This window comes from Athene noctua, chromosome 14 (assembly GCF_965140245.1).
Source record: "Athene noctua chromosome 14, bAthNoc1.hap1.1, whole genome shotgun sequence".
Taxonomy (NCBI): domain Eukaryota; kingdom Metazoa; phylum Chordata; class Aves; order Strigiformes; family Strigidae; genus Athene; species Athene noctua.
The window spans coordinates 13,691,380-13,712,037 of NC_134050.1; the positions used below are offsets into that span (position 1 = coordinate 13,691,380).

Sequence of the window (20,658 nt, forward strand, 5' to 3'; positions counted from 1 at the left end):
GGATATCACAACAAAAATGAAAACTCTGCTCTTCAGAAGTCTTTGAAGGATTTCAGAAAGGAGAGCAATATACACATTTAATGTGTCAAGACCTGCTTAAAATCAAGGCAGACCCTTAGCCAGAAGGATAAACAAAAACATAAGATTTTTAGACAAACCAAGGAGTTCACCTAACAACTTAAAAAAATCTACAGTCTTCTGCAGCAAAAATATTTATGTTAACATAAGTGCTCAGTACATCTTAAATCCACACAGCCAGATCTCTAACAGAAGTATAAGAGTCTCTTCTGGACGGTACATCAAGATTAATTTATACATTTAGCAGCATTCTTAAGTATAATATACAGATCCAATTAAAACATGCTCATGCTTCATAGAATATTTATCCTAATTCTCATTATAGAGCTATTGATGAAATTAGAAGTAACTTATTAGAGCCTAAATTGAATCTGTAAGTTGGGGAAGTCAAAGACATTTTTTTGTGACTTTACTGCTCTTGTGTTACAACTCAAAACAAGTATAGGGACAGATCCCTGATCACTTCTTTATTTCTACATATCTGATAAGCTAAACTGAGGAAGGTCACAGCTGAAATTGATTGTATAGACATGGCAGTTTCCTATTCTTACAGTGATCAGGAGGTACCTGAACAAGCTCCATGAGCTTCTAAAAAGATATGTTTCACCTCAACTTGGCAGTCAGTTATGCAGGTTCCAGATAATTCATGGGAGTAAGCAGAGTGAGCCCTGCCTGCAAAAGGCTGCAGAGACATACCCTATGGATACATCCATGCAGAAATCCAGAGCTGAACACTTGACATTGATGAGCACATGTCAAAGGGATATTTCTAAGAACTGATCAGACATCATAGCAAGTTGCCCTTAGTTTAAATTTCTGTCACTTCCAGGAAACTAGTATTCTGGACTGTAACAAAGTGCTTGAAGAGAGCTGGCTTTTTTTGTGTGTATGCTTTCAAGTCATCTATTGCAAGAGACAGATACTTTCAGCAAGTGATTGGTTTAAAATGGGTTTTCATCAGCGCTGAAAGAGCATCACACCACAGAATCAGAAGAGTGAATGCACACTTACTGTTTCTGTTTGAGGTTATTTCAATAAAGGATAAGCAACAATTTAAAATTAATTACAACTTGTTTGTTTTAGTAACTTAACATCAGGCTTACCTTCCTCTATCAGTGACTGAGAAAACAAGCAGAAAACCCTCCCCTGTCCTCATGTACTGTTCACGCATGGCTCCAAATTCTTCTTGTCCTGCTGTATCCAGAACTGCACATAAGCAAAACATCGATTACTACAGTTCATGTTCTTATAGACTGAGGGAAAAAGTGCTTCCTAACACGATATTATGAGAACTTCTCCTGTACGTTGTAACTAAGCAGAAATCACTTTTCACAGATACTACTGGATTTTTGCGAAGATTCCCAACAAGTTTACGGACTGACCAAACAATTCAAAACCTATCAAAATGAACAACAAAGTTTGGTGGGCTTTTGCTAATTCACAACCAGCTGAAACAGCTGGAAAATGCTTAGAGAGACTTGGGGACAGGGGCTGGGAGGGTTACTGCTTTGTCCTTAAAGAAATCACTGACAAGGGAGGACTGAAACTTTTAAGACAAAGCATTCATATTGCACTTGGGAGAGGCAGCACACAATCACCAAGTGATGTGTTTTTCGTTCCACAATGTCACCCAGGTACTGCCAGGAGTTATATAAAGTCTCCTATGTTTGTAAATACTAAGGCTTGAGAAATAATTGTTTTTAAAAAAAGACCAATTTACATTAAAGAAAGACACTAACCCAGGATTTGAAGTGATTATGTATGTGTATCTCATTAATAAAACAAAGATAGGTAGGTTTTACCAGCTGCACAATTACATAAAAAACACATGCTGCAGCAGCTGTTTACCTGCATTACATTTTATGCATTCAGATATAAACACAGGCACCAACAGCTACTGGGTCTTAGTACCACTTTATCTGGACTACTTACTGTCCAAACGCGCAGCTCTCTCATCTATTACACATTGCTTGGTGTAGGAGTCTTCAATCGTTGGATCATAATCCGTAACAAAATAGGACTGCAGAAAATGAAACAAGTTTGTGTGTAAGAACAAGCACATGCAGGCAGGACACTCAGCAGGTAAGATACTAAAACTGTACATTTCACAGCTTAGGGAAGATGAGTCGGTTTTACCTGTGTACAACTGTTTGCCACTTCATCCAAAAAGACAACAGGTAACAGCTTTCCTATTCCTAGTAAACACTTGTAAATGGTAGAAATTACTACTAGCAGAGTCACTGAATTTGGACTCCCACAGAATTTCTAGCATTTTCTAGATATTTCTTGTAACTCCCAGCATTTCCCAGCACAAACCCCTAGAAACCTTTAGTTTCTAGCAGCTTTTAAGGTCACTAGTAACAGCCAAAAATGCTTCTCTGAACTTCTGGTAGGATTTAGAATTTTTATTGGAATTCTCAAAAGTTTCCAGGATTTCTTCCCATGCTCCCAGAACCAGTAATTTCTAGGAAGTGCCAGGACTTCTCCAGCTCCTTCCAAAATTCTCTAGCAGTTTTATAACTATTTCTAGCAGCAGCTCCACACAGCACAAGTGGCAATTAATCTGTAAACTGAATAAAGTTTAGTGTATCATCCTTGTTCCCGGGATTTCTCTCCTGGTTTTAATGACTTTTAAGTACACACAACCTCCAAAAAGACAAACTCCTGAAAGCAGAATAAGCCATGAAACTCCTGTGTCACACATTGCCTAAGCTCAAGGCTCCACCACATACTTATCAACCAAACTGCTGAGCAAAGCAGATTCTGGCACATCTTTCCAGAGACTGGGTGACCTGGTATTGAATACTGGCATAGCAATACTATCTGAAGACAACAAGTTTACATTTCGAAAGATGAATTTTTAGCTTGCACACAATCAGAGCAAAGTTATCTTCACTCAAATCTAAAGCACGCTGGCATAACAAATCCAAACTCTGATCAAATTCCTCCCCCTCTGTGCCCAATGCAGCAGGCACTGGGGATGTGTATTACCCCAACTGCTCAGAAATCAAGCACATAGGGCATGTATGCACCCAGATGAATGTCACAATAACTGAAGGAGTACTACCTGCGTACATTATTCAGTCTGCAAGCCAGTAAGGGAAGAGTAATGCTTTAAAACTATGTATTACGTATAAAGGGGGCTGTTCTTGCATTAAGAAGATACCACCAAAAATAGAGTACATCTTATCCACATCAAAATTAATAGTTGTCATTGAAGTGTCCTTCCCATCACACAAATTCAAAGATACCAACAAGACCCTACTATGTTCCCCTAAACTTATAAAAGTCAAGGTAACAGATGTCACAGTAGGGGAAAAAAACCCAGAAATAACTGAAGTTACAGTACTAGCCCACTAACCTTCTCCACACACATCACTGGCAGCACAGAATACAGTTAACTGTTCTTGCAGATACAGTTTTATTAAATGGTTGTATTTGGTTTTGTCTAGTTTCAGTGCAGTACTTTGTCCTGACTGCACCCAGCTGACTCCCACTGCTTGGGCATCTCCATCCTAGGTTTCTCTTTAACAGCATGGCCATGGGTTCCCCAGCAGAGCTCATCAACTGAGCTAGAGTAGCCTTACTGGGAGGAAAACACCACCAGTTGTTACACACTTTACTAGCTGTGTATACTATACATAACATTTGCTCACATAGCACCACCTCACCATCATGCAGCTGGCTACAGAAAGAGTATGTACAGGTTGCTGCTTATCTGTTCATTTAGATCTGGCACCATATCAAAAGACTGCTGACCCCTCAGCAGAGACACCGAGCAGCTCTGCACATCACATTTGCATTTTAAGCAATCTGTAAAGTGGCCTCTCAGGATACACCTACGCAGTAGTCTCCCTTGCTCTGCATCAATGGCACCACTGTGTAACCAGCTGCCTTTAGGTGGCAATAACATTAAACCAGCCATGTTCCTCCCTGAGAGGCATGAAATCCTACCAGTCTGTCCCACCAGAGTTGCCTGTGGCACATGAGATGCTGTAATTCACTCCTTCCTCACAGTGTTTCATCTCTGGATAAGAAATGGTTTCTCTTGTTTAGAATATTCACCCAGGCTAAGCAGTCTACCTCCTCCACTCTCCCCCTCCCTAAAACCCCACCCATCCACAACAAAAGAGTCATTACCCCCCCCCCCCCCCCCTCAAATCAGACATACCAACAGCCATGGGATCTTAAATGGAGACAAAAAGAAATTTCATTTTTCCAGAAGAGTAGCTACTTGCAGAGGCAGCAGACCATCTCACCACTGAACAAGCCCCCAGAAGACACTGTTCTGATGGTAAGTTGTCCCTTTGCCTTGCTTCTCTGAAGATTTAAAAAGTGAAAAACACAGCCTTCAAAACTTTTCTTTTACCCAGATCCATGACTCAAAGTGCTATCCAGGAAGTTAAGAACAGTCTTTCTGAGGAATTAATTTATTCATAAACTGTAAGTTGGGTCTCAAGTCTTCTGTGGCCTTTAACAATCACTGAAAGATGGAAGAGAAATTCACATATGTGAACATACAAATGTGTAAATAAAATCATTTACAGAATCTGATTTTAGAAGGGAATATCATAATGAAGAGAATTTAAGCCCTGTTTCATTAAGGAAACAAAGTGGTGGTGTTACCAGTATATCTAGAAATTCAAGGTTCTGATTTGAAAGATAAAAGTGTGCACTCTGAAGTTACTTCCTGTCCCTCTCCAGCTTCAACTTTCATTTCTCTCTCCTGCAGAATTCAAAGTTACCGTCTGACCTGGTAAAAGCATGCCAAGTTTTAAACAAAAGGGAGAATTTGGAAACAATTTATTTAATTCTTATCAATCAGTATCAGCAGACCACCTAAAGCTGCAAGTTTATATCCAACATGGCCAATATTTTTCAGAGAGACATCAGAAAAAGAAAACCGTAATAACTCTCAGGAATTCTTCATGTTTTCCTTATTATCTGTCCAAGAGCCAAGAACTGGAGCATCTGGTAATCTCCAGGGCATTTCTGTGATTCCCTCCATCCTTTTTGGTTTTGGGGGGGTGTTTTGTTTGGGTTTATTTAAAAAAGGAAACTACACACAAAACAAGAATGCTAGGCTAGGTATAGGAACATGGAACATGGTTCCTCCCTCAAGAAAGGGAACAAGACTAAGCTGCCCTGATCCAGAATCAGCCACATCTCAAATTCAGAATAAGCAGATGCCAGAGCTCTCCCATTTAACAAGCCTCTTAAAAACAATTTTGTCCCTCCCATGGAGCTGCACTGCCAAATCCGCTGTCACAGCCACTATAGGAGAGATTTGCAAGGCAATTAGCATTGTGGTTTACCTCCAGGCACTGGACTAAACCCTGTGCCTGAAATAGCTGCTGGTTTTGAAGGAGTCTTCCCAAATTGCACTGGGACCATTTGCCACAGGGAGCATGTCAACCACAGCTTGCCGGCCTTAGTCAGGGCTGATTTATGAAAATTTGATGTAGCAGACGCAGTATTTATCCATCTGAGCAGAAATGGACCTTACTGCTGCTGCGTTTAAAGAACTAAGGGATGCCAGACCATACCCTGAAACACTCTATGATCCTGTATCGTTACTTCTGAATGCCGCTCTGCGACAGTAGGAAGGTGCCTGCACACCCAGCGAGCCCAAGATCATACACCGGCGTAAGTTGTTTTGTAGAGGTCAAGGGGTTTGTGGCAGAACTGATTAAAAGATTAACAGGAATGCAATTCCAGCAGATGCAAACAACTGCCAACTGGTTTTAAACTGACACTGAGTCCAGACAAATTAGAGAAACATGGCACACACCAGCATTTGACTACCCAGGCCTGCCTACTGCTGTCTCCTTTACAAAAGCTGTATGTGCAAGTCCTAACACTTCAAAGCAGTTACTCTTCAAAACTACAAAAATTCCAGAAAGCTACAGCAGGTGTTCTGAATGCCAGCTAGTATAAAACACACTGGACCACTCTCCAGGGTGACCCATTACAGACCAGGTTGTCAGATCTGCTCTCCAGGAGCAGCAGAGTTTCTATGACGAATCTGAGGAGCTAAATCTCATTCAGCTGGCTCCACTGCAGTTGGCCACTGCCTGCAGGAAATAATTAGAAGAAACTAAATTTCTTTTAAGACAACAACCTGAAAATGCTCTTCTGTTACACCACTCCCTTAATCACTAGTAAAATCAAGGCTCTTTCCACCCACCTCCTAGAAGGGAAATGAAAAGCCAAGCCCAGTAGTCTCATCAACCATTCAATTTACCCAAAATATTATGCAACAAGTTTTCTAGGTTTCCTCTTTCTAAGACTGCTGAGGCAATTAAGTCCAGAGATGGGAAAGCCTGTCAATGATGCAAGCCCTTCTTCAGAGAAAAAAACCCAAAGCAATAAACAACAAACCCCCCCCATTCCCACACCGCCTACACCACTTGCAGATGGGCAACCCACCACCAAAATCCCTTCCTATACGTTTCAGGATGACGGGTGTGTGTATTTCAAACACACTCTTGACCTTCACAGGAGTTTCTACTTGCAGTGCTCAGGACCGAACACTGCTCTAGCAGTCTTGCTCTAGGTAATGGTAAACCCTAAAACATTGTTTCAATCTCTCAAGTCTTTTGGCAAGGAGAACATGTGAAAACCTGCTTTCAGTTTACCATCTTCCCCCTTTGTTATGTTGCCTTTAATATAAATAAGGGAAATTCCTCCATTAGCCCGACTGCCTTACAAGTCCCACTTCATAAATTAATAAAAACAACTAAGTAAAGACATCTTACATGGAAAGATGGAGAACCCCAGCACAGTTTCACAGCTCTTGCTGCAGCTCTTATTTACTCTCTGTAAGGTCATCAACAGTCCACAAGCTGAAAAGCCACTCGTTTCCTTTCTTTTGCACCAACATTTAAGTTCCAAGGCAAGAGAGAAGTCAGATGCTACCAATGGGGAGCCGCAATAAGCTGCAGTCCAGAGGCTGGTTGCATAATGTACTTCCTTTATCTTTACAGAAAGCTTGAAGGACATGCAATAAAAGGCAGCCCAGCACAGTGAAAGCACACCACTATGAGTAAGTTAAAGGAGTGGTACATGACAAAACATATATTCATCCTTGCTGTGTCTATAATCTCCATTTGTATTTACTAAATATATACTTAATGTTTCAAAGAGCCACTAGTTGCTTATTTAAATTTTTTCCATGTTTAAATTTTTGGTTTCAACCCATTGAAGGCAAGGAAATAGAAGGGTTTCCACCCTCCAGCTGAAGTTACAGACCAGCTCTGGATTTAAATAGCATCTACAATTTCAGGATTGCAAGTAACCCAAAAATCCTTCCTAGCTATAATTTATAAGTTAGAACTTAAAACAAACATGTAGGTGAATGCTACACATCAAAGCTTCACCTTTAGACTTGAGTACATTCCCAAATACCTGAAATACATGATCCCAAGACATCTCCTAGCTTGTAAGTGCTACTTGACAGCGTATCTCTTTTGGTAGTTTCTCCTTTGACTACCTCCAACACTATCATCTCTTCTTTAGGTTTTACCTCGTTTCCCCTGCACTGTATGTTCCTGCCCCACTCAACAGTCCAATTCACAATCTGTAGCAACGTGTCTTCACATGGGCATAGAATAAATAACAGTGTCAGCTACAGCCCTATGACACACTACTTTGATCAGATTGGAAATATTTAACCCAGAAAAAGACAGAAACTTGACCATGTTCTCTCCATTTAAATGAGTATTTCTGGCATTTGCCCAAAGTCGCAAAGTCACTGCTACAGCTTAAGACCAGAACTCTAGTGCCCTGGCCAGTTAGTAGGACCATAACTGGACACACTGCTGTTTGAAATACTTGGCTATACCATAAAAGCTTTCTCAGTCATTTAGATCTTAATTCACAGTCTAAGTAAAACTGTTTGTAACCTTGACTGCTTTGTCACCCATGGAAATCTTACACCCAAGAGCAACACAGCAGCCATATCTATATTAACATGACCACAGTGTCACACTGTACCCTCCTCCAGGCTGCAGAGAAGGCTAGAGACCATTTCCAGGAGTTTTAATCTACATTTCCACCTATATCCCCAGAGCAGCACAAACAGGTTCAATGCCACCACAGGCATGTTCCTAGAGGACAGATGGCAGCAACCTGCCACCTCTCTGAAGCAGGATGCTGGCCCCCAGCCACAACCAGCTTGCCCAGCAGAACCAGCAGTTGGGTGAAGCAGCCTCTAGGGCCTCAGGCCTGAAGAGATTAACTGCACAACTTCCCTTCACACCACAAAGAGGCTCCCCAAGCCATTCCTCTAGAAACATTTAAGTTGGCTGGCTAGAAAACAAGGAAAACACAGGAAAAAAATGAACAAAGTTTAAGTTGGGAAGCAAACTTAAACCCAGATATTTTAGAATAAAGGAACAGACACAGCAAAACATACAAATTTAGTATTTTGCATAGCCCCATGTACTTGGGTCACAGAAAAAAAAACTACAAGAAAGCACACCACTGATTAGATAGCCTTTGACAAGCTTGTTAAACACTGAACATATACCTCCCCAAGAGCAGGTGGTTCACTAGGACCTGATGTCTCCAGACGGGTCTAACTAGTTGGTGTTGGGAGAGCAGGAGATGGGTGCCGTTGGGGTTGACCAGGGAGTGCCACCCCTGCCAAGGGCTCAGGCACTGCACAGACAGACCACCACCACCAGCAGAGACTGCAGGAGCTACCCACAGCAACCCAGCACCCTTCTTTTAAATGGAAGTGCTTGAGATAGCATTGAGTCACGCTTTGCTGGTGTAAACAGTCACACTTCGTAGAACGAGGGGGAGTATTTTGGTGTGGAACACTGGGGACAGAGGGGACCAATGGTCTATAATTATGCTGATAAAGACCAGACTGCAGAGATAACAACCATGCTACAGAAGGCAGGTGTATCCTCCTCCAATTGTCTCATATTCATACAAATCTTTGAGTTACTTTTAATTATACAAACAGTAAGACCAACTGTTCCTTTCTTGCAAAGAAATATAAATTATAAGATAGTCAGTGCTTGTAAGCAACCAGTGATGCTTCCCTCAATTTACACTACTTCCCACTGTTCTAATGTATATTGGCAGCACTGTTATGGCTACCCAGGGAACAGATGTCATTTGTAACTACAATTACTGCAATTACCCAGTGATGTGAAACACTTGATAATTTCATGAACAATGAAGACTGAGACACAAAGAGGATTAAACTGAAGAAAGTTATAGCAAAAGATGTCATGAGCCATATACAAGCATTTAGCTTTGAAAATTCACACGCAAGTTGAAAAGTTCTTTGATTTCTTCCTGAAGAACCTGCATTACATATACATATAATACTGATGCTTACAATTAAGTACATGCCTAATCAAATCTTAACAGTTCTGTTAAAGAAGAAAATCATAACAGGGAATGCAAAGTTCTTTGATAACCCATGGCTACATCAGAGTGCATCCATTAGATTACCCCCAAGATATAATTCAAAGACAGAAGAGGTACAAATCTTAAGTTCCGAATAAGATATGGTAGGATACAAAAAACCCCATCTGATTTCATTAAGTACAGGTAAGTCCCCCTTAATTTTTTTATGCAATACAAGGATTGTCAAGAGCTTATGCTTGGTCTGGAAACACTAAACAGAGCAGGAGTTAATCCTACTGTATGGTCACATACTCCTCTCTCTCCGTCCCTCCATTCCCTGCCCTCCCATACACAGTTACCACTATTAGCTCACTTAATAGAAAACTATCAAGAAATCTGTGTTTAGTGCATGGACAGATTTATTGTACATAGCCAAATATAACACAGCTCTCTTCATGGGCTTTTTTGTGCTCAACACCCAAACTACCTAAAAACAAAACTATCATTGCCTCTCACAGGTGTTGGGAAACATGAGTTAGCATGGGGGGAGCAAGGTGAAAAAGGGTATAAAGGGTATTTTCAGTCTGAAGGATAATACACATATCTGATTCTGTCTATGTACCTTTAATTTTTTTATTTTCTAAGTGAGCACTTGAACTTCATACTCATAACACACTCACTTCCAATGTCATTACTCTAGATAGCTGTACACTAGGAAATTCCACAGATTTTATCCACAGTTCAGCAGGACTGACTTGTGTTAGGGATTTAAGATCCACATTCATTGTGGAGCATCAACATATTGTGCAGGTCACACAGTGGACTAAGACTCAGGAAGATGAAATCAAACTGACTTTTGTGCTCTGAAAGGGAACATCCATCAGCTCTTTACACCTTTCAACACTCCTAAGAAACTGTTAGTTTTTGGCCTTCCCCCAATTGCTACTTACAATAAATCAGTTTTACCTTCTCCAGCCCACCTGGAGTGCAGCAGCACAGGAAAGCATCTCTTGTCTTTCCTCCCTCAAGCCCAGTGCCCAAGCTATGACTTGCAAAACAGCTCACGCTTCCAGGTAGAAATCTGGAGAGTTTTTAACTGCTAAACAGATAATTACAAGATTATTGTGCAAAATCTAAGAATCCACCCAGAGACAGCAGACTTGGGGAAAAGAAAGTGTCTTAGAAACATAACTAAGGCAGCCTGTCAGTGCAGGTTGAAATCACAGAGATTTAAAGAATAACTGTTAGAACTATTTTATTGAAAAATTACATGCCTTTCTGCTAACATCCTGCCAAGCTTAAACATACTGTTAGGGTAACTCTTCTCTTGTAAAGCATTCATGCAGCCTCAGCACTTGAATTATGGACAGGGTGGGTACTGGTACCATGTGTATAACATGAATGCTGATGAGAGTGGGGCTTTTTTAATCTGTATTTTGAAATGCACGTGAACATCTTTAAATACTGCCTTCCTTAAACAGCAGATCGATAAGTTTCTAAAAACAGTGTTCACCTTTTAAACTCAAACTGAATCTGCACTGTGCTCACATCTCCTTTCAGTTACCAGCTTAGAGCTCTCCACGCAGTACATCAACTCAATATTAGCAGTTCAGCAGCCTGTGAACATTTGCCTCTCAGATTTCTCAAAAATCAAACCACACCAAATACCAAGTACACTCACACAGAGACCTGTTTTAGACAATACATGCATTAAACTTTGGCCTCTTGAATACTTCCTGGTGATGCAGTTTTCATTACTCAACATCAGAGAACGTACACTTTCCATGTCAAGACTTCTTTGTAATGCTTTGAATTAATGACTTTTAATGCCAGTAAGCACCTACAAAATTCTTTGAAGGCAGCTATGCAATTTCTCAAGTTGAAACATGTCTGACTGTAAAATGTACTCTACTGCAAGCATATATGGGTCCTGATTTAATTTAATTTCATTTTTGCTTCACAGAAAATATGTGCAAGAACTACGAACACACCAAGTACTTAATCTGCCCGATCTTGGCCACTTGCAATTCAAGAAATGTTTAAAATATTTGCTACATACAATCTTTTCATCCACAAAATTTTATAAGGTTCAGTTTTCAACATAGCAGCTCACACAACCTCTTTGGGATGAACTCAGGTTTCTGTCTCAAGAAGCCCATAATATGTTTTTAAAAGTACGTATCTGATTTTAGGGTATGTGTATAACCAGATAATGGGGGACACAGCTATAAGTGAAAAGAAAGTAAGGTTACTCAAAAAAATCCCCTGGTGGGGCATAAGTTACTGGAATACCTTTTCTCATACACACAAAATCATTAGATGATATATGATGTAATTCAAGAGCTTTTGATTTATAAATGTAAGTACTGTAACAGGGTAAGACAAAGTCAATTAAAATAGCTTTTCACTTCAGTAATTGAAACCTAACTAAAACAGTCAGCAACACACTTCAGGTCAGAGGCTATGAGGAGACCCATGTTTAAGGCATTTACAGTCTATCAAGAAAGAAGCCACTTCACAACTCCTTGAGGAACATACTGGAAGAACTGAAGTGCAGACTGGAAAAGTTAATTCCATGGCAAAAACAACCCTCCTGAGAGTGCAAGGTAGTCACATCAAATCAGAAACTTTAAAATAGGTTCAAATTGCAATCAAATTGCTTGTTAATTGGACTTTTCAGATTGTCTAGCCTAGGTTATGGACATTTGGACCCATACAATTACATCAATGCAGTAAGACCTTTTTCTAGCCCAAACAAGCCAGTAAAAAACAAGTCTCATTTTAGCAATGTTAACTCCATGTTTTAAGTATCTGAAATTTTTCAAGCCCTGTGAAAACACAGCAAGCCAAGGACAAAAAATTCTGAAGTTAGTATCTTTCTTGTTCTGAAAGTAGGAAGTAACGATCCGGTTTAGGTAGTAAGAGCCTTTCCCTACCTTTACTATTACATTTCAGTTCTCTACAAAGCCAGGCAGTATGGCCAGTTGTGCAGGCTTGTAATAGTTTGGAAGCAGATGTGGGCTTGGACCACAGGTCATCAGAAAGAGAAAGGTAGAAAGCCTAAGGCAAATTCTCCAACCTCTTCCTCTTAAAACAGTTAACAGAGATACAGCCAGATTAACTAGTCCATTAAACCCAAAGCCTACAGTCTTCTAGAATGATTCGAGGTACGATTAAATATATGTAGGATAGTATTTCACAATACAATTGAACTACATTAGCAACTGTGCTAGACGGAGGCTTTCTCATGTTCACTCCTGACCTTCCATCATGGTTCCTTGCTGCCTGCAGCACAATCAGGAGACCAGACAGTTAAAATTGCCAGCTAAAAATGAAAAAGATTTCCCCGTCCAAATACTAGCCAACTGCAACCTACCTTTAAATGTCCAGACACCTCAGGAAAGCTCACAGCATACCACTAAAAGATGCCTTTCCCCTACAACTCTACCATATATATAAATAATTTAAAATATGTAATTTGCTTATTTATAAAAAAATATAAATATAGCAAACAGGGACTAAATCAAGAGTGTAAGATTCCAGAAGTTATCATACCACTTGTTCTGTTACAAAAGAAAAAAATTACACAGAATCATTAGCACATATGCAATTAAAAGTTAAGATGGCTCTTTCAGAGCTGGTAACACATCTCATTTATACTGTGAGATCACTACAGTCATAGATAGCAATATACTAGTTACTGTCCTATAATTTTTTTCCTTTTACCACAGTTAATCCCGTGGAATTTTTGAACACCAGCTTGGACAATATCCAACATGAAAACATTCATCTTCATTAGAAAAGTCTGGAGTACTTTATTTTTCAAAGATTTATTGACTGATCATTAGAAGCTAATTATTTAGGAAAAAGCTATAAAATAGCAATTATATCCAATACTAACTATTGTGTCAGAAGATAAGCACAGTTCTAATAGCTTTATTTACCAAAATTACGTATTTATTCAACTCCAACCTTTTGGCCTGAGACTAGACTGTCTAGACTCATTTTGCAGACCACAGACAATTACTATAATCTTTAAGTTTTTAAAGTGCCATAACCAGAAGTGCCAAGAATGCTGAAATGGCAGCTGTGTTTAGCCATCTATTTTCATTAGCAAGGCCAATGATTACTAGCCTTTCCCCAAAATCCTCACCCAACTAAGTAAAATATACAGTTACCTCTGAGACATGAAAACTTTAAATGATAATGAAAGCATTGGTTGCCTACCTTATGAAATAATGGACTTCTTGAAAATGTGTTAATCATTCAGGAGTGTCAACATCTGAAGCCGCATGATGCACATAACTAAAATGTGCCTCAAAAAAAACAATTAAAATGAAGTCATACTAGGCAACTTCCCCTTAGAAAAGGGTATCTGAACAGCTTGCGGGTGGCAAGCTATCAACAAGAAGTTCATGCTAAAAAACCCCCCAAAATAGTGATAACAACATGTTAAATGCACACTTTTAACAAGGCAGTTTAAGTTTTCCTTGCACCTCAATAGACAGGGTGTGAAAGCCATCCCAAACCAGGCTGATGGGCTCAACACGCGGGAGCCCCACGCTGCAGCAGTCAGGAGCACCCGCAGTGCCCCAATGCCAGGTATGGGTGCATATCCCTATCACTCACCACACTGTATTCCAAGATGAAAATGTGCTCTCTGACTTCCCAAACTATCTTTCAGCAGTTTGTGGCTAAGCAGTAAAACCTCAGGGGGAGAATTTGTACTGGTCAACAAGTATATCTTCCACATAATCTGTACGTTTCGTATTGGGCAGCTCGGGGCAGGGCCAATGCATGGGCTCCCCCAGTGACCAGGAAGGAGACAGAGCACCTTCGTGACAGTCACTCCCCATCCAGCAACAAGCTCCCTAACCTTAATGTCCTCTTTAAAGAAAAAAGTTTTTTCAAGAGATTGATATTTCAGCATCAAGATTTTTAACTCAGCCACATCAAAAAGTACTCATAACCTTAGTTTGGGATTCAGAGCCAAACAACAAAAAGCTTAAGAATACTTTTTGCCTGGTCTCTAACCTAAGGTGTTAGGTTAACCCACTTAATTGTGAGAGTGAAAAGGAGGGAAGGGGATCTCTTCCAAGGTAGAGCAGGCTGTGTAAGCCTTTTCATACTAGGGACAGTGTATTCAGACCTTCCTGGCACATAAGCAGTCCCTTTGTTTTGTTTGACTGCTTGGGCACAGCAATCAACAGATCCAATTCTGACAGAGGGAAAGAAGACAGACCAGACTTGGTCATTGTCAACCAAACTTCACAGAGCAATGTGATAAAGTTACTTCACCCTTGAAGCAAGACAGAGAAATCCTATCCTATCTCAGGAGAGATACATGACAGAGATTTCAGTGATGCCGGCTGACCTGAAATCACAATGAGGAATGATGCCTGTTGAAAAGCACAAGGATTTTAAACAGAGGCTAGTCTCACATGTAGACACTACTGCTTCGTAAGTACTGGTTCAGATTAATCCCACAATTTTCAAAAACTCCAGGTTTCTCTAAGAACAAAATATATATTATAATCAATATATAATATATTCAAAATCCAATATATGGAGTTCAAGGAACCTGCAGTGTGGACTTCTGTAACTGCAATGCAGCTTCAGCAGGACAAACTACTTTGAAAAAAGTAATACTGAGTATTTTCCATCACAGATACCAGCAAGAATAAAATGTTTTTCTTTCCAGCCTAATCAGTGCTTGCAGAGAAGTTAAATCTTAATATACCTGGAGAATGTCTTTATAGTCTCTCTTACTAGCACCAGCAGCAGATTTCCAGATCAAAGGTTATTACTCCTTCCCTACTCCTTCACATCTGACAACAGTGTAATTCAGACTGGTTTTCTCATCAAGTGGTAAGACATAGCACAGTGCACAAGGATTTCTTACAACAGAAAATGTAGCATTTAATTTCTGATTTTTCAGAAGCAAAGCCATGTGTACTGCAACTTTTACATTAGAGCCAGTTAGCTGAATCACCTACAGGAAATGCAAGAGGTAATAGAGAAAATTTTATCCCATATAGAAAAAGCAACAATAAAACCCCAGACCACCAGACTCATGGTTGGGAAGGCTTAAACATTACTGTTGCATGTTTTATGTCAGCATCCCACAAGTCAGCCCAAACATACTGTCCTGCAGTAGCTCCAGCCCCTATGTTTTACTTCATTTTGAGGTCTGTGCCCATGCCACACTTACATCCATACCTCAGTGACAAAAAGTTGCTCAGAATCAGCAAGCAACTTTTAAACCAGCAAATTTACAGACTAATACCCAAAGCTTATGTACAACCTATCATTGTCTGTGTACCTCACCAAGCCATACTTGCTTATGCTTAGCTCAGGAGTATTAAGCCAAGCAGCATGTATTTTACCCAAATTATTTTTACAGTGTGCACAGAGTTGTATCTACATAAGAACCACATGACAAGCAAGGGCGAAATGCTTTCCTGGCAGAAGATGCACAGATGGCCCCCCCTTTTGTTCCACCAAGCAAACAAGGGCACAGAGGCACACCCCAGCAGCGTGGTGGTCATGAAGCCAAATCATTCACAACAGGAACATTTACCAGGGAGGTTGACAGAAGCAAGTTCTTGAGTAGCACTACTCTCCCAATTAAGGAAGACTTTAAGAGCACAACGTGACCAATACTGTTGCAACTTACATATGGGGAAATGTGTACAGACTCCAATTCCAGGAACCAGAAATTATTGAGTGGTTTTACGGTTGCTAATCCTGACATGTGAGCAAGATTTCATAGCCCAGAACTGGTTACAAGCACTGTTGCTAAAATTACCTCGGTAGCTGATCTACAGGGAAAAGAAAGAGATCCTAAAGCCCCAGTAAGTGCAATTTGAATGCTCTTAAGCGGTGCCAGAATTTTCAGCCTCAGGAACTTCGGATTTTAAAGTCAAAAGAGTGTCAAATGGAAACACGTTTATGTCCTCAAATTTTATTAAAAATGCTTTTGCCTTCAGTATTCTGTCTATATATATTTAAGCAAGCATCAGTTTCCATCCAAAAAAAAAAAAAATCATATTTACCAGCAAAACATTTGCTTATACTAAAACCAACCACAGTGTTTCTTCCCCTTTGTTCTCTGCACCTGCAGGTGTAGTACCACTCTTAGTCAGCATCACCCCAAATCACAGGGCAGAGAAACACATAGGAAACTCAGAGGGAGCTTACTTTTTGCTTAGAATTATCATAGACATCGCATGGAATAGAAAAAGAGAGAGATAATAAACACTACTTAACATCTATGGCATTAACAACGTTAGATTAATATTTCACATGACCTTTGATCTAGAGGACCTAAGCAGTTAGGTGTGTTAATCCTGACTTACGCTTTTAGAGAATTTATCAAGGGCTATTTTACCTCAGTGAGAATATAATTACCCCCAAACCAAGTGCTATTATAACTAAGGCAAAAAGAAAAAAAAATAATCTCTTGTAAGGCACCACCCTCCTTCGATTAACAAAACCCAGCAACACATGCTAAAGGCAAGCATTAGCAGACTTGTTCTAATGTTAGGATCTGCTTCACACTATAGGATGCCACAAACTACAGTTTTATGTGCAAATACCTACTTTCACATTACAAAAAGCCACATCTATTACAAACCACATCAAGAAACTGCAAGCAAACATTCAGCTGAGGTGCTACATAATCAACCACCACATGCAGTCAACAAATGTTTTTACAATATCGCCATTTATGGTAGCAGTAAAGAAGGCAAATGAAAGACTGGAGCACTTTTACACTGAGCAGCTTCCCATAGTGGAGCTGATTCTAAGTAACAGAAAAAACATTATTTGTTTTAAACACTACATCCACAGACAATCCCTCATTGTACAGGGAATCCACGGTTTGAGTCTCATAGACCTTAGGGTCACTGGAAAGCAAATTCTCATACTTTCTTCTACATCATCCAGTTCAGCAGTACGTTAGAGCAGGTTCCAGAATAGTCCTCTACCTGCCGTTTGCAAGTGAGGTTTCTCCAAGGGGAAGGAGAGCTTAAAGATCAAATCAAGAGCAAATGCTGTAGACAGTCTCATTCAGAAGGAAATGCTAAAAGGAAACAGTGCTTTATTACTTTGAAGATCTGGATGCTCAGGCAAAACCTGAGCTCTCCAGTGAAGAGCTTTTCTCATGAAACTACGGGTGTTGTAATTTGTTGTTTGAAGCACAAGTGCTCCAAATATGATAACCTAACCACACATGCTGTGATGGGAGACAGCCATTCTCCACTCTTGGTTCTGTCAGCTAAAGCTTGTAAACCAGCGTTGCTTAAGTAATTGGCTAGCAAATTAATACTGCAAACAGGGCTTTAACATCAAAATGTTCTCCCTCAAATACAGCAGCAAACTCTCTGGAGGCTATTAAATGAACCTACAGAACTCACAATCACCGGGTAGAGAATGCAAACCGCCATCAGACCCAGAAATGCTCACCCTCCTTTTTGCATTCTTCCCTTGCTTCTTACCTAACCCTCATCTCATATTAAAAACCTCGGGGGGCCACCTGCACTGCAGACACACAAACTCCTCCAAGACGGTATTTCTAGTATTGTCTCTGCTGATGTTCCAAACTTAGCAGACTCCCTGCATCCAAAGGTTTTTCCTTTCTGTTGATGTTATTCTTTCACATGCTCTGCTTTAGGGAAATGCCCTATCCCAACTAGAAGAGGGCAGAAGCACGACCAGTCTATGAACAACAGATCTCAGCTCAATTCAGTTAAGTAAAATATTTTTCTCATCCTTTTACAACATTGTAACTGTCTATGCTTATTTAAACACATTTGAGCCCAGTTTTCTGTTGGCATTTCTTAAGAGGAGTACAGCTAGATCTTCAGAGCCACCCACATATGTCCACACAAACCTTCAAGGACAGCTCTTTATCAAATTCCACTTGATCAGATACAATTATTCTTTCCTGCTACTCTTGTTTTGAATACAACACATTCCTGTATTTCAGCAGGCTTTCAAGTTTTAAGAGAAAATAAGGGATGCATGCCACTGAAAATTTAAAGCATTTGTTACTCTCTTACACCACACTCATATTGACCAGTTCATCATCCCATCCTCAAGACTAGCAGGCTTTTGGATTTTTAGGCTTGTTAAAGGTGTGAACTTAAAAACTAAGAGTTCAAATTCAGATACTTTAGTAATTGCATATAGTCAAGATTTGCTCTGGGGGTTTCCAGCAAGGTGATTTCCCTTCTGTCCCCTGTGTGCTCTCATTCTTACAAAGAATTTACATAAATTCTCAAATAAACTTGTTTTCTAAACTTACAAGCTGCTGTCAGGCTGCACAGAGCAGTCAGATCACATGATTTACTTCATTTGCATTAGAGGATACAGGCTGACTTCTCTATATAAATTCCTCTCCAGACATCAGTTGAGAAGAAAAGCACCACTATCTGGAAAACACAGGTGTGTTGTTCATCAAATGAATATAGGTCATGAAAAACATTGGTAAATATATTATCTAAAACATGTACAAGTATGATCAAGTGAGATAGGACAAGGGCTGATGAAAAGTAAATCAATCATACTAGTCGTATTTCTCCACTTAAGTTGGTTCCACTACCTGCTGCTATCTCTCTCTGACTTTATGATTACTAACTTGTAATAAGTCTTCAATGAACAAAGCTACCTTTTTCAGGACTGATTCTGTGAAGTCACCGCCACAAAAGCAACTCAGTTATTTGTTCATTACTAAGATATTTTGCCTTTAAAAAACCCAGTTACATACACCCATATTCTTAGAGTAGATACCGAGCTCAGAAAAGAGAATACTAGTATGAATCCAACAGCCAGCACAGACAGGCTAGTAGCAACTTACACAGAAGATCCTTTTTAATCATTTTAACATGACAAATTAAATGTACACTATCCAGTGCCATGATCAGTTACACTACACTAGTTTACAGTCTTTCAAGTTAACAGCTCCTATAAGATCTTCTAGAAGGACAGACATTCCCCCTCAAATGTAACCTTGCTGCTTTTAGCTGCCTTTTGGACTCCTCCAAAGCAATCCATCCACTCCCTACCTCATTTCTGGAGGACCTAATCCAAGTGGAGGCTGATGCTACACTGCAGAAGGCACAGCACCAGAAGAATTAGCTATCCCATGCAAAGTGCAAGTAGAAAGAAGGCAACCCAGGAGTTTCTGTAGCATGAAATAGAGCATTTATAAAAACCCCATCCAAAAACATTAGAAATTAAACAAATTCAAGCTCTCTCCAAGCAAGTTCACACTGATAGAACTTGAGCAGCTAATGAATTACCTGAGCCCAATACATATCACACACAGAAGTGAGGAGCTTATGGCAAACTAGCCAAATTCATTGCATGCCACAGCCCTCTAGTACTGTAACACGTTAGCAGCACTTGAAAAAGTGGCTTTTCGTATATCTAGTAGGGAAGACAGCTTAAAACACTTTGTCCAGAAGGAAAGAACACACTCCATCACCTAAAAGCACTCCATTAAGAAAATCATTGCCACAGCAACTTCTAATTTCAAATTGTAATGTGTAATATTCTTCCCCAGTCTGACAGGCACGCACAATAAAGTATGACTTTAAATAAGTGGAGAACGTCATTATTTGATTGCTTTCTTGACCAAAGAACTTACGCAAACATTTTGTTTAAAGGTATAAAGAGGTAGCAGTACAGTGAATGCTGCCTCAAAAATGCATGAGCAGTGTGCAAAGACTTTCAATTTGTTTACTTTCAGAAGAAGGTTTTATAATGCACGGGGTTTTATCAGAGGTTTTTTTTTAAAAAAAAAACCTACTGCTATTTCCGCTCCCATATTCTACCGAGTAGTGATCTTGTGGTAAAGGCATTCAGTGAAGAGAAAACAGAGTGTGGAATTCACAGGCAGCCAGCCTTCTCCACCAAAACCACAGGAAAGCACATTAGTTTCTCCCATTTTTATAGATTAGAAACAGGTTCTTCAACTTCATCATACTTAGAATAATGGACTATTCAGTGTTATTCAGATTTCCAGTAATCACAGATGAAGTCTCCAGACAAGCAGTACATCAGTATGACAAGCAGAAACCCTTCAGAACACCGTATCTTCTTGCTGGTTAACTCGTATGTTGCCAAGCGTGAATGTACCTCTGAACAGAGCATTACCACCACACAGCTCTGCCAGCTTTTACCCTGAGCAAAGCTAACGTTATTTACAAG

At 39.9% G+C, this 20,658-nt stretch overlaps 1 protein-coding gene across 1 annotated transcript in view; it reads right to left on the reverse strand.

Annotated features, from left to right (window-relative positions):
- The window catches only part of RRAS2 (RAS related 2), a 44,794-nt gene that overhangs the window by 10,975 nt on the left and 13,161 nt on the right, over positions 1-20,658 (reverse strand). The window contains exons 2-3 of the mRNA XM_074917856.1: positions 2,011-2,098; positions 1,182-1,284 (exon numbers count right to left, since the gene is read on the reverse strand). Of these exons, the coding sequence (XP_074773957.1) occupies positions 1,182-1,284; positions 2,011-2,098 (191 nt within the window). The remainder of the gene's footprint in view (positions 1-1,181; positions 1,285-2,010; positions 2,099-20,658) is intronic.